The 13,051-nt window shown below is 36.3% G+C and overlaps 1 protein-coding gene and 2 non-coding genes across 3 annotated transcripts; all 3 read right to left on the reverse strand.

Annotated features, from left to right (window-relative positions):
- Nucleotides 1-1,459: 1,459 nt before the first annotated feature.
- On the reverse strand, nt 1,460-4,669 carry rpl10 (ribosomal protein L10). Its single transcript, XM_036212971.1, has 7 exons — nt 4,651-4,669; nt 4,495-4,526; nt 3,719-3,777; nt 2,328-2,435; nt 2,115-2,253; nt 1,879-2,041; nt 1,460-1,668 (listed from the first exon to the last, which is right to left on the reverse strand). Exons 2-7 carry the CDS (start codon nt 4,515-4,517, stop codon nt 1,513-1,515), a joined length of 648 nt encoding a protein of 215 aa, XP_036068864.1. The 5' UTR covers nt 4,518-4,526; nt 4,651-4,669; the 3' UTR covers nt 1,460-1,512.
- On the reverse strand, nt 1,722-1,854 carry LOC112159875. The gene has a single exon (XR_002921555.1). It is a non-coding gene; the product is annotated as a small nucleolar RNA SNORA70 (small nucleolar RNA).
- Nucleotides 2,524-2,656, reverse strand: LOC112159874. The gene has a single exon (XR_002921554.1). It is a non-coding gene; the product is annotated as a small nucleolar RNA SNORA70 (small nucleolar RNA).
- Nucleotides 4,670-13,051: the final 8,382 nt, after the last annotated feature.

Consider the following 13,051-nt stretch of genomic DNA (forward strand, 5'->3'; position numbering starts at 1 on the left):
GTTTAAAACATTTGATCAAATGTCTAAATGAAAAAAAAAAAATCCTATTATAGAATGAAGTAATGGAAAGTATTACTAAGAAGCCAGAGGACTAAACTGAATCATAAGATGCTATTTTAATCCCTCTTTCTGCTCCACAGTAACTTCAGGAATGATGGTTCTGTTCAACATGAAGATTTTGGTAAAAGTTCAGTTTCCAAAAACCCTTTTAATCACATGACAAGACTCATGTAAGTTTATATGTGTTAATTTAGTAGTATTCACAATCTTCTGTCTGATCGTTTTCCTTCTTTGATAAGAAAACAGCATTTATTGTCACAATTCTTTACTAAAATTGTCTTTTCACAAAATAAGATCAAACAAAGCTTTTAACTCCTGATTTTTTTTAAAACTTCTCCATCAATAAATACATGAAATCTATAGTATTTTCTCTTCTGGAAAATCAAATTAAATCTATTATTGTCTAGGGGACTTCAGTCATTGAGTTAATTTTTCTGATTTTTTTGTCAAACTACCATAATGTGGCTCTACTATACTAGGTAATACTTTATTTAGAAAAGTTTTTTTTAAGTTGTCAGGTTAGCTTAAGATTTCAGACAAAAAAACAAAAAAACAAACGGAAAAAAAGAAACCTCAAATTAATTTTTTTGATCCAACCAACTTGTAGTTTTTCCCTTTGTCCAGCAGATGTCGCTGGTCTCTTTTATGGCTACATTTGAAGATTTACACTGCAATTGCATCTATTAATCTTTCCTTGTCATGCTTTAATAAGGTAATTGCCATCACAATATGTCTTCAAATTAAAAAAATGTTTTAATTTCAGACTGAAATAACATTAAAAACTGTTGAAGTGTTCTTTTTCTGGCGCTACAGCTCCTCAGTAAATCCGCTTGGGCTTTATTTATAGAAATAGTACTTAATGACTGTGTCAAGGAAAAATAGTTACTTAATTATCTCAATTAATTGAAATCTTTATTTTACTAAGATGTTTAGGCCAACAACAAACGTTTTAATTAGGTGTGCTTCAATCAAATATAAACGAGCAGCAATTTTTGTCTTCTGCCAGTTCATTATAGCTCAACAGTTTAGATATACTGATAAATTGAGGAACAGCTTAAAACCAAGAGGAACGTTCATTAGGTTTAAATGCTCCAATAAAACCAAACATGTTTGTGGTCTGTCATTGGGGCCAGTTTTCAGATTCAACTCCCAGAAATCTGCTGACAACCTGCTGATATATTTGAACATCCGAAATGTTAAAATGTTTAACCAATAACAAAAAACCTGTTAAAGGTGATGAATTTTTTAAAGAAAATTCAAGTTATTTCGCTCTAAAATGTCTAACAGTTTTTGTTTTACAGTAAATTATTTTTAAAAACAACATCCTCACAACAAGAACACGGTTCAGCCGATCTTTTAAACAGTTTGGTTTCACCAAAAAGAGTCACCACCACCATCATTTGGTTCTCAAACCCCACTTTTTTATTGGATCAGTTCTCGCACAGCGCGTGCTCATTTGGCGTGCAGAGCCTTCCAGCGGGTCAGCGGCCCTTTGCTGGGGATGTACTTGACGCCGCAGCCGTCGGGGATCAGACGCTTCTCGGCCATCATGTCGTCGAAGTCGCAGGCATTGAACTTGGTGAAGCCGTACTTCTTAGAAATATGGATCTGAGGGTCAGAAGAACAAACGTTAGAGCAGATATTTAGACGTTAAATGGTGGTTTTGTCTCAGTGGTCCCTTAAAGCACTCAGCACCTCCCAGCTGAGGACATACACAACCAAAGAGTCTCTGTCTGCAGCCTTTGCACACCGGAACCGCACGGCAGTGGGACCAGTCGGCTTAATAGGCTGCAGTTCATTTTCACAGACTTCATTTACCTTCTGGCGTCCGGGGAACTTGAACTTGGCTCTGCGCAGAGCCTCCACCACGTGCTCCTTGTTCTGGGTCTTTGTGCGCACAGACATGATTACCTGCCCGATGTGCACGCGCGCCACAGTGCCCTGCGGCTTCCCAAAAGCGCCACGCATTCCAGTCTGGAGCCTGAAGAGACACGGCGGTCACGTGAAGAAAAAGCATCGCCTTCAATTCTCAGCACGAACGCAGGCGGACTCACCGATCGGCTCCAGCGCACGATAACATTTTGTTGATGCGGATGACGTGGAAGGGGTGAAGACGCATACGGATGTGGAAACCATCCTTACCGCAGGTTTTCACCATGTACTTGTTGGCGCAGATGCGGGCAGCCTCCAGAGCTGCAGGGAGATGGGAAACACGGCGTTTAGACAAAGTCCCGGACACACGGAACCAGCACAGGAGACGGCCTCACCTTCTGAGGACAGCTGCTCGTACTCGTCTGACACCATGTGGCCACAGAGAGGAAACTCATCCACCTTCGCCTTCTTCCTGCCCAAATCAAAGATCCTGATCTTTGGATCTATGAGAAACAAAAAATATTTATGGTGGAAAAAAACATTTAATTTCCTGCACTTGCCTTGTGATGATTACTAGTTTAAAATCTAAATATTTGTCTCAATGGTCCCTTAAAGCACTCAGCACCTCCCAGCTGAGGACATACACAACCAAAGAGTCTCTGTCTGCAGCCTTTGCACACTGGAGATGTACGAGAACACAACCAGTCGGCTTAATAAGCTGCAACACAAAACCAGCAGATTCAAACTGAGCTCAACCACACGTCTGACATCACGGATGCTGCACTGATGATGGTCAAATCAGAACTTCCCAAAGCTCGCACAGCTCCTCACTATAGCTGAAGGAAAACTACATTTGTGTGTTTGATCACATTTGAAGAGATGTCAAACAGGATTGAAAAGCCAAATACTAGTTTTAATTGAATGACTGTGGAATTTTTAGAAACAAATATAGAATTTAAGCTTTGGACAATGTAGGAAATAACAGTCAACATGTACATATTTAATTAAATGTTGTGTAAAAAATAAACACAATAAATTGAATCAACTTTAAGCTACATGACCTTCTCCCCAAAACCTTTCCTCAAGAATGATCAAACTGGGTCCAGTCAAAAAATGAGGTAATTAGGCCTGCACAATACATCACGAATGTATTTCAATATCAGCCTGTACAAGTATATATATATATATATATATATATATATATATATATATACACACATATATATACATACATGACTACTTAAATTGCAATAAATGGTTACCTTAAATGTTTACACATGAAAAAAACAATCTTATGGCAGCATGATGTATTTAACTAATTTAAAAGGCCTCTTTTCACATTGACCAATTAGACAGACCTCTTTTATGTTAGATACTCACCTCTTACATAGACATGAGTCACTTGGAGTATAATTAAAGATTGTTTTATTAAAATAAAACAGGTACAGTGAAATGGAAATGATGTAATTGTTGTTTTGGTACAGGGTTATGTATCGCAAGTTACATTGACATTGCAATAATGATCACTTATTTCTACACATCGCAAATTTTTCTAATATCGTGCAGCCCCAGAGGTAATCTAGTTATTAAAGAAAACACTCATTTGCTCATTTAACTTCCTTAGTTTATAATTTGATGCTGCATGAAGAGCGCAAACATGAATCTAGAGGAAAACTCAAATTCCTGCCATGAAAGCAACAGATGTTACCCCAAAGCAAGTTTTAAACAGACTCAGATTATTATATGTAACTCGTATAAATGTGATGGACTTGAGTTTGACTCTTACCAGGTACACCTCTGCAGAAACGAGACTTTGGGTAGGGCTTGTTTTTGCAGTAGCGGTAACTATAAAAGAACAAAACAGGCACGTTTCTTATAATGGTTTGCTAAAAAAAACAAAAACAAAGTGCAAACATTTGAGAGTAAAGTTCAAACGTGTCTGAACACCAAGATTAACACACGGGTTATTAAAAAGGAGAATATAAAGTGTACAGTAAATTTTGTATAAAGTAATAACACAATAAAATACATTACCAATTAACCATAATATAACACTATAAAACCTTTACTTCATCTCTAACCTCAATACTTGTTCTGAAATAAAACAAACTTAAAATGATATTTAAAGTATTACAAAGTATAGAAGCTTACATTAAATATGGAAGTCTGTTAAAGTGAATTGGGAGAAAATTTTGAAATCTTTGAATATTAATGTCAGCATTTACTCCACTAACAGTATATATATATATTAATCTGGGTTTAACTACAGATAGGGGAAAATAATCAACTTGTCGTCCCTAAGTTAGCAAAGACTTGGAATCTTCAGCTAGCATGGACGTGGCTAACATTAGCTTGTAAAGCTAACGCTCTGTCATCACAAACCTTCATTAAAGGGCGACACCGGGACAAAACCACACATTTAATTAAGAAAATAAAATGTTCAACTATGAACCGGCTCGAGCAGAGGCCTGCCGGCGCTCGCGGAGCCTTCCACATGGTGTGGAGCCGCTGCCATTTTCCGCTTCGGGCCCTGATCTAAAACCGAGCAGAGAGAGAACTCACCAGCGGGCCGGACGGCGCCCCATGGTTACAATCTGCAAAAATAACAACCAAAAACTGCGTTATTTGGTTGAGTTTGAGCTCAAGTGTGCGAAAAACAACTATAAATGTATAATTTCAAGAAGAGCAGATGAGTACACGATCCCACCACGCACTCACCTAATGGAGGAAAGGAAGAGGAAGGCACTTCCGCTCCGTCATCAGTGTTCGCCAGGACCGAAGAGATTTTAATTTAATATAAATAAAATAATTTTATTAAAGCATCTTAATCACGCATATTTACTTTACTAAACATATTTAGTGAGGAAATTGAAACAAATAAATATAATAAACGAAAACTTTGAATTCTGGGAAGTGTAGTTCATTTAGTTGAACGACTGAGCTAAACTTTCAAATGTTGAGCTGAAGTGGTAGCAATCTTTCATGAAGAATTCAGACAGTATTTGGTTTTATTCCCTGAAATTATTTTTTGACAAGTTTCATAAAACAGATGCTTCACACGACTCGTTACCTAATACCAACTCAACATGGAACAAAAGGTGATATTCATAAACAGAAAATCTATTTTTATTAGGATTGGATGGGACAATAACAGATTCTTTCATCATACAACAGATTCAGATGTGCTATATTATGTACTAAAGGTAAATTCATTAAAATTGTGAAAGCCATTCTGTTAGCAATGATTCATTTGGCCAAATGGTGTAAAGCGCTTTTTAAAAAAAAAAAAATTTTTACCTTCCTCGAAGGCCCAAAGCACTGTACAGTCAGTCCTATTCACACTAATGAAGGGTCTGCTGCTAAACACTGGCACTAACCTTAAACCAGAGGTGGGGTTCAGTGTCTTGCCAAAGGACATTTTGATACATGGCTGAGCAAGGCGGGAATTAAACAGAGGTCACTGCTGCCCAAATCCAGTTTAGCAAATTCTTTCTTAATAATTAGTGGGGGTGTAAGGAAAAATCCATTTGGTGATATTTCGGGATGTAACATTTGACAATACTTGTATCGATCTAAAATGGAGACAAGGCATTATAATAATGAATTATTTATCAAATCAAACTTCATTTGTATGGCACTTCTCCAAAAAAAATCAATTTAACTCAAAGTGCTTTATATAAAAACAAAATCCAATTTTTAAAACAAAGAACAAGACATTACTCAAGGATAATTTCTGATGTAGAGGATCCCTCGGAGGGAAGCACTGGAGTTAAAATGTAAAAGGAGTAAAATAGATTAAAAAGTAAATTAATAAAATCAGATACAAATAACCAGACAAGTACATAAATCAGTAAAAGTAAATAAATAGCAATTAAGTAAAAAGAAAGCATAAAAAATATGAGCAAAAATAGTTCAGTCTTACCCATTTAACCCCAGTTTTAGTTAGTAGCACACTGAGCATCTTTGAGCAGTTCTATACCGCTCTAAAACAACAACTGGTTGAAAGTACTGACGAGGCTCTATTTAGCAATTTTGGAAATTAGCATCACATTATTTCCTCAACAATACTTGTAGAACCTTATTGGTTAAGGCATGTTCATTCTGTTTTTTTTTTTTTTTTTTACCTATACTGAAAAATATTTTGTTGTGAATATCAGACAGTATTGACCTTTTTTTCTAAAAACAAATTTTTCTTTATTTACCAAAACAAAAGCACCATGAATCTGTGAGTAAAAGCAATTTGTATTCGAGGAACAGTTGCAGTGTTTAACGTTTTGATCACCATTTGATTACCAAGCGTGATAATATTCAAGTAGAGTTTACTCTTTAAAAAAAGTGAAAAATTGTCCTGGTACCGTCTTGGGATACATCACAATACGTATTGTATTGTTAGACATGTATCACGAGACTCTTGCCGATACACACTCTTAATAATTTGATGGTTGTGAGTTTAAGGAAAAGCCATAGAACAAGACCTTTTTAAGGACAACTTTTACCAAAGGTTTACCAAAACTAAAAAGAAAATATACGTTTAGACATTACAATCCAAACTTTTTAGCAAAATACAGTAATTTTATTTTCCAATTCTACCAAAAGCATTAAAAAAACAATCACTTCAAAATATTAAATGCTGTTTATCTGTCTAATGATTACCTCCGTAATAAATTAAACGCATGCTCCTTTTGCAGCAACGATATAAAAATAGTAGAACACCTTTTTAATTCAAGCGAGAGATCCAAATACTTCTGGTATGATTTCCTGCACTGGTTCACTTGTACTAGCATTTCCTGCCTGGTTTTAAATTTCCAAGTGATTAGATTCGGTCATCAAATCTAAGTGGTTTTAAGAATTGAATGATATTTGTAATATTTTTGTATATATAAATGTCACATTTTTTAAATTGGCCCCAGTTTTTGTTGGCTTTTCTTTAAAAGAGTGCTTTTTACGTAAAGTCCATACCTTATATGAATTCTTAATGCAAATTTCTGAACAAGATAATTTATTTTCTATATGAAATTATATAAGGTAACATATATGCTTGCTATTTACTTTTTCTTGTACAATGTTTTATTTTTTCTCAATAAATGATTTAGTCTTGTTTACTGCTGTGCTGTTAATATATACAAATGACTGAAACTTGAAAAAATTAATGCTATATTGTAAAGACAAATTTATATGTGATTTTAGCAATTACTAATAAAAGAACTATGTCTTTTTAAAAAGAATGCAGAAACAAGATGAGTTCCATTACATTTTTTTAACAAGAGGCAGTAACACGAGGCCACTTGATGGCAGTCTTGTTTCACATATGAAAAGGCCCAGCCTCAAAGAAACTATGGTTGGATTGAAGAACAGAACGCTGAGCTCATATCTGAAAAGGTTGCTAATGAAGAGCAAATGTTCTGAGGTCGAGGAACGTGTGGAATCCAAACCGTGTCCTGCTGGGCTGACATCACTCTTCAAAGAAGGAGAAAAGGCCTGCTTACGTCCTGCAGGGGGTCCACAACCAGAATAATCAGCAGAGGTGACACGCACACACATCTTATGAGAGTTTGATGAGAAGGAGTTGATGTTGTGTTTGGTAATGTCACACAGAGCTAGTATCTTATCCCGGAAACTCTTTGAACTGCGGCTGCGGCCTCTGTGCAGCCTCATGTGAAGGTCAGCCGTCAACTCCCTATCGTTTCTGTTTTGTCTGAATCTCACAGGACTCTTCCTGTGCCTGAGCCGAAGGCCAGCAGCGAGGCACGGGGATTAAGGACCAAAAATGGTCTTACAATATGTGGCTGTTTCTGGTGAACAATGACACACACACTCAGTCACAAGGACGCTGAGAAATAGATGCAGCCCACTCGTTTTTCAACCAAGGCTTAAGAGAGGGATCCGTTTTTCCATTTCCATCCAAGGTTGTTTATTTTATGACCATGAATTATGAGCAGTGTCTTACAAGTGTTTAGAAACTACAGCCATGATCAAGCAGCCCCATTGTGTGTGTGGGAAAACATCATAAAAATTGAAGCCCTGAGTGGCGTTATGCGACTTGCAGGCGCTATCTTCACCTGCCGTTTCCGTCCCCCTTTGATCTACCCTAACTGGGTACTAAATACACCTTGCTGTCCTCCTCTGTCTCCCCTTCTTTTTTCACAATAGCAACCATTTTATTTTTGGGTTGCCTGGGGGTGACAGACTGATCTATGTCATTTTTTAAAGAATCTGTAAAAGTAAACTTTAGGATTTCCTTGGCAACAGGGTTATTTGTTAGTCAAGCCAACATTCCTGATACTGTATGTTCCTATTAAATGTCATATCGTTTCATTCACTTTGAGCCAGTGATTCATGGATTCAATTTTCACAACAATAAAACAAAACCAATAAAGCAAAAAATGTGCTAGCAACATGGGAACGCCACTTTTTCAAGCTTAGCTTAACATTGTTGAAACCTAAGACTTCAAAATCCATTTTATTTTTCTAAATTAGCACTTTTGAAAGATATGATAAAATTTTCAAGGAGGAGTTTGAATTTATAGCTGGTACGAAAGGAGATATTTTTGAATAATTTAAAATGGCTTCCTTCGAGGTCAAAGGTCAACAAAACTTTTGTTGTGATTTTAAACTAAAGCTAGAGCGTGAAATTTTGTGAAGGTCTCTCAAAGAAAATGATGTCTCCCAATTCTTGTGGAGTGATAAGTATCTCAATACATGTGGAATGATGAGTATCCCAATTTATATGGAGTGATGCGTATCCCAGTACTTGTGTAGTGATGCATATCCCAATACATATATTGTGATGTATTCCCAATACATGTGTTGTGATGTGTATTCCAGTACATGTGTCGTGATCCGATAAATATCCCAATACACGTAGATTAATGTGATGTAATGTTTTCCAATATGGTGTAAAAAATGTCACATTTTGCCACAAAATGGCCAGAGATTCTGTGGCCATCCCATTAAATTTTTAAAACGTCCATTGGTCATCTTCGATACGTGTAGATTTTGAAATATTTCATTTCAACTCCCTAAAACCAGATTTTGGTCCCATTCATTTTTTTATGGTTTCTCTCTATATGATGTAATTTTTTTCTGAGAGGGGTTCACAATGCCCAAAATTCTTTCACACCAGGAACTAGATGTGTTCAAATTTTGGTGAGTTTTGCGCATGAGCCAGGGGTGAAATTTTCCCTCAGACACGAAGTAAGAAGGTAGAATCGTAAAACCAATCTGGTTCTTACAGTCCAGAACTGCTGCGGGACACAATTAGTAGATCATTTAGAAACAGTACATTTTTTCACTCAGTCATACAGCAGGTGAGCGACACTCAGCACGTCCAGCTTGTACATCCAGTTTGGCAGTTCTATCTTGGAGCATCATTTCCTGAATCTCCTGTCTAATCTTTTATCCTGTCTTTGAGTTTCACTGAGGAGATTGTGGCTCCTCTGTTGTAGAATTGCTGGCTCAAGGTCTGATTTTCGCTTCAGATTTCTTCACTCCTGGGTTTAATACTGGATAGTGAGCCCATATCATTAGCCCTCACTGCCATGCTTTATAACTGTAATGCATAGTTTCTCATATCTAGCTGTGCCTTAAAGCCAAACATGACCTCATTGTCGTTCCAGAAATTGGGTTTATTCACCTGTGCGTTTTTTCATGGAGAAGTCTTGAAGATGTCCACATCTGTAGTTCTTCTGTTTTAACTGAGAACTGTACAGCCTTCCCACACGTATCTAGTCCTGCTGATTTTGTTAATTTAAGTAGTACTGAATTTAAAGCTTAAGGAAAAAAAATCATTTTGAATAAACATATAAATATCTTTAGATTCTCTTTGCTTTCTTAAACACAGTTTGGACTTAGGCCCATTAAAAAAGAAAAAGCTGCGCATATGCTATTCTTAATTTTTTAATTTTCTCAATATTATGTTTTTGCTCTTTGTTTCCCTATAAATATTAGAACAGAAATCTGATTTGGAAATAAATATGTGGGTTTCTGATATTTAAGCAACTTAAAGTTTACAGTTTCTGCTTCATTGTCTCTAAAATGCTGCAAAATTCAAAACCGTTGAAAAAAAGAAAAGTGATTTATTCAACAAACAGTAGCAGCTTTGCAGAAAGTTCAAAGGTCATTTTAACAGAAGTCTCTATAGTCAGACAGAAACTGCACATACAATGTAATTATGAAGTAAACAGCAACAAGCAGTGATGGGTGACTATCTTCTCGTTGTCAAAACAATGGCTTACGTGTAGTCTTATGCTGTTTTGACACTGAAAAAAGAAGAAATTCAACTTCAAAACTCAATTACTCACTCAGCTCCACACTCTCACTATGACACATACGGTAAATGTCTCTTTCACTTACAGTAGGTTCATGCTAACCACTGTTTGTCTAAACTTAACTTGAGATTTTTGCAACATCACCCATTTAAAAATCGGACTCAAAAGTAATAAACAGAATCCCAATAAGATGCACTAATCTGCAGTCAAACACATCAAGCATAAAACCTTCAGGATTTAATTCCAAAATGTAAAAGCTAAAACCTCTTTGTAATTGACCAAACATGTGAGAGCAATTTTTTTTAAAGATAAAGGTTTTAATTAAGTCAGGCTAAAAAAATGGCAATAGGTTTTTATATATTTACTTTATATTATTTCTGCATACATTACTTGCTGCATGAGTTTTCTGAAGCATTCTTTAAAAGTTTACAGGACATTCTTCTTTAATGTTTACATGAAAGATCTGCAGTTTTCAGTTAAAGTCAATGGTTTGTTTGATTAGCTAGGTATAAAAGCATAGATATCGGAAAATTAAGTCTAAATTTCAAACATTTTAATTCATTGGAGAACATATCAAACGCCACAAAGTTTAAAAAGAACACATGATGCACTTAATTTGCTCATTTTAAATCTTGTGTTTGCTACAGGCCTCAATAGTTTAGACAGTAGTGAAGAAATGTTTAAAAAGCCTCAACTATAAGAATATACGTTAATTAATAAAGTTTGTTTAAACTGAAATATGTTATATGACTAGTATTAAAAAGATGATTTACAGAAACAAAAGTCTCCCAGAAAAAAGATGAGGACAAGTTCTCCAGTATGACAACGATGAGTGTGTAATGACATTGCTCAATACTTGAAATAACAGTGTTCTTCCACTTCCAACTCTGAGGGTTTTTTAAAAGTCTCATTATTTGGAGAGAAAGATTCAGAAAAACTCTGTACGAAAAGGGAAAAAATAAAAGACATTTATTGGAGGAGGATGGTCACTTGTTCCTCAGATGGTGCTGCATCAGTAGATTGCTTGATTACAAATCCGTCCATCCATCAGTTCGTCCATTTCAAACTCTGAAGGTTTTTTTTTTTGATCTCAATAATTGTAGAGAAAGATTTAAAAAAGTGGAGAAATCTCCATACGAAAGGGAAAGGTCAAGGACATTTATTGGAGGGCAATGGTCACTTGCCCTCATACAATGCTGCATCAGTAGATGTGCGTGGTTATAAATCCGTCCGTCCATCAATCCATCAATTCGTCCGTCTGTCCGTCCATCCATCAGAGTGAAAGCAACTTTTGAATATGACTCCTGATACTCACTCCAGGAGTGAGTGTGGAAGTGTGGTCGTCTGTCTCTGTAATGGATTGAGGAATGGCCTTTGCTCTAAGAACGCTGGGATGGCGTCCTACTGTCACTCTACTCTGGATGAAGAAGAGATAAATTTTGTACAGATGGAATAGCCATGTTTGGACCAGAATAGAGTGTTAATGGCATCAACTATTAACTCGATGTCTGTTCTTGATTTTACTTTAAAGTAAATCAATAACGTGATCTATAAATGGTCACACGGATTAACCTTTAACAGTTTAAAGCTCGTTAAATAGAAACCAGTTCAGCCGTGTGAGAGGGAGACAGCTGCTGGCACATTCAGCTCAGATAGGTCAGAGTTGGCTCTTTCCTCCTTTCGGTCAGCACTCTTGCAAAGACAACAGGACCCTCCCTGACCCACTTCCTCTCTGACAGCAGCACACAGGGTGTGATAGGTGTTAGGCAGCACGCCCTTCTGCTACTGAGAAAACAGCTCATAGAGGCATGACACTGTACTTCTGCCTTCCTTGTATTTGTTGCCTCGTTAGATTGACCTTTTGTCTGAATTAAACAGGGTTTTCTATGAAGCATGAGGAAACTAACCTGCAGTTGCTCCTTCCTTATGGACAGTGCATGTTTAATTTAAGGTTTGCCACTTATACTTCAAATGCACATTGAAACTTTCAGAATAAAACTTCATTAAAGTTGTGAAAGAAAATCAATTGTGCTTTAGAATGGAGTTAGTTTTGTCAACAGCTGCAGTCATGACAAGAACAGAGCACTGTTAACACAGTCACATGAGAAGACCTGCCTCCCATTAAATTACAAAAGGAGGTCACCGTAACAAACATACATTTGCAGCTCATTAAACTATTTTTGGAGAAGGAGACAAAGACGTGGTTCATCTTGAGGCTTCTCACAGCTTTGTCTCAAATCTCCCATAAACAACTTTCCTCAGGGCAGTTCCACAAAATCTTAGTTTGGAATTAACTTTTTGGGTTTGTGGACTGTCTTCAAGCACCAACCTGAGATAGAAGGTTGTGACACCACACAGCAAGAGGGAGTCTTCAAAAAAAAAAGTAAAATTTAGGTGGAAAATTCTCTAAAGTTATGCATCACTCAAATAACTGAGCTTTGTTTTCACTTCAAAATCGTATCTGCTGACCTACAACATGTGATTTTCTTGAAGGTAGATTATCCACATCGATTTATCAGAATTTTTTTGACAGTTACACTTAAAATGCTTTAAATGTGGTATGGAAATCTGAACAAGGTTTTCAAAGAGGAAAGCTTCCTCGAAACTTTAAGAAAGTTCAACTTTTATCACAAGCTTATTTCCAAACTTTCACTTCTCACCAGAGGTCTTACAAATGAATTTTTTTCCTGATGTCAGCAGAAACTTTTCTGCTATTATTTAGCTTTCAAAAAATGTAATAAAGTTTCGTCAAGAAATAGAAAATACTTTCTGCAATAGAAGATAAACTTGAAATCTGCCATCTATCAAAAGAAAAATATCTGGAGGACAAGCTGTTCAGTTTTAGATCATCG

This window comes from Oryzias melastigma, linkage group LG7 (genome assembly GCF_002922805.2).
Source record: "Oryzias melastigma strain HK-1 linkage group LG7, ASM292280v2, whole genome shotgun sequence".
Classification (NCBI taxonomy): Eukaryota; Metazoa; Chordata; class Actinopteri; order Beloniformes; family Adrianichthyidae; genus Oryzias; species Oryzias melastigma.

What these genes read in the sequence shown, in the direction of transcription:
- rpl10 (XM_036212971.1), bottom strand. Translation starts at nt 4,517, where the DNA reads ATGGGGCGCCGTCCGGCCCGCTG. An exon ending in TTTCTGCAGAGGTGTACCTG is followed by an intron (nt 2,436 to 3,718) that starts GTAAGAGTCAAA and finishes TGTTTCTCATAG; the next exon opens with ATCCAAAGATCAGGATCTTT. An exon ending in TCGTGCGCTGGAGCCGATCG is followed by an intron (nt 2,042 to 2,114) that starts GTGAGTCCGCCT and finishes GTGTCTCTTCAG; the next exon opens with GCTCCAGACTGGAATGCGTG.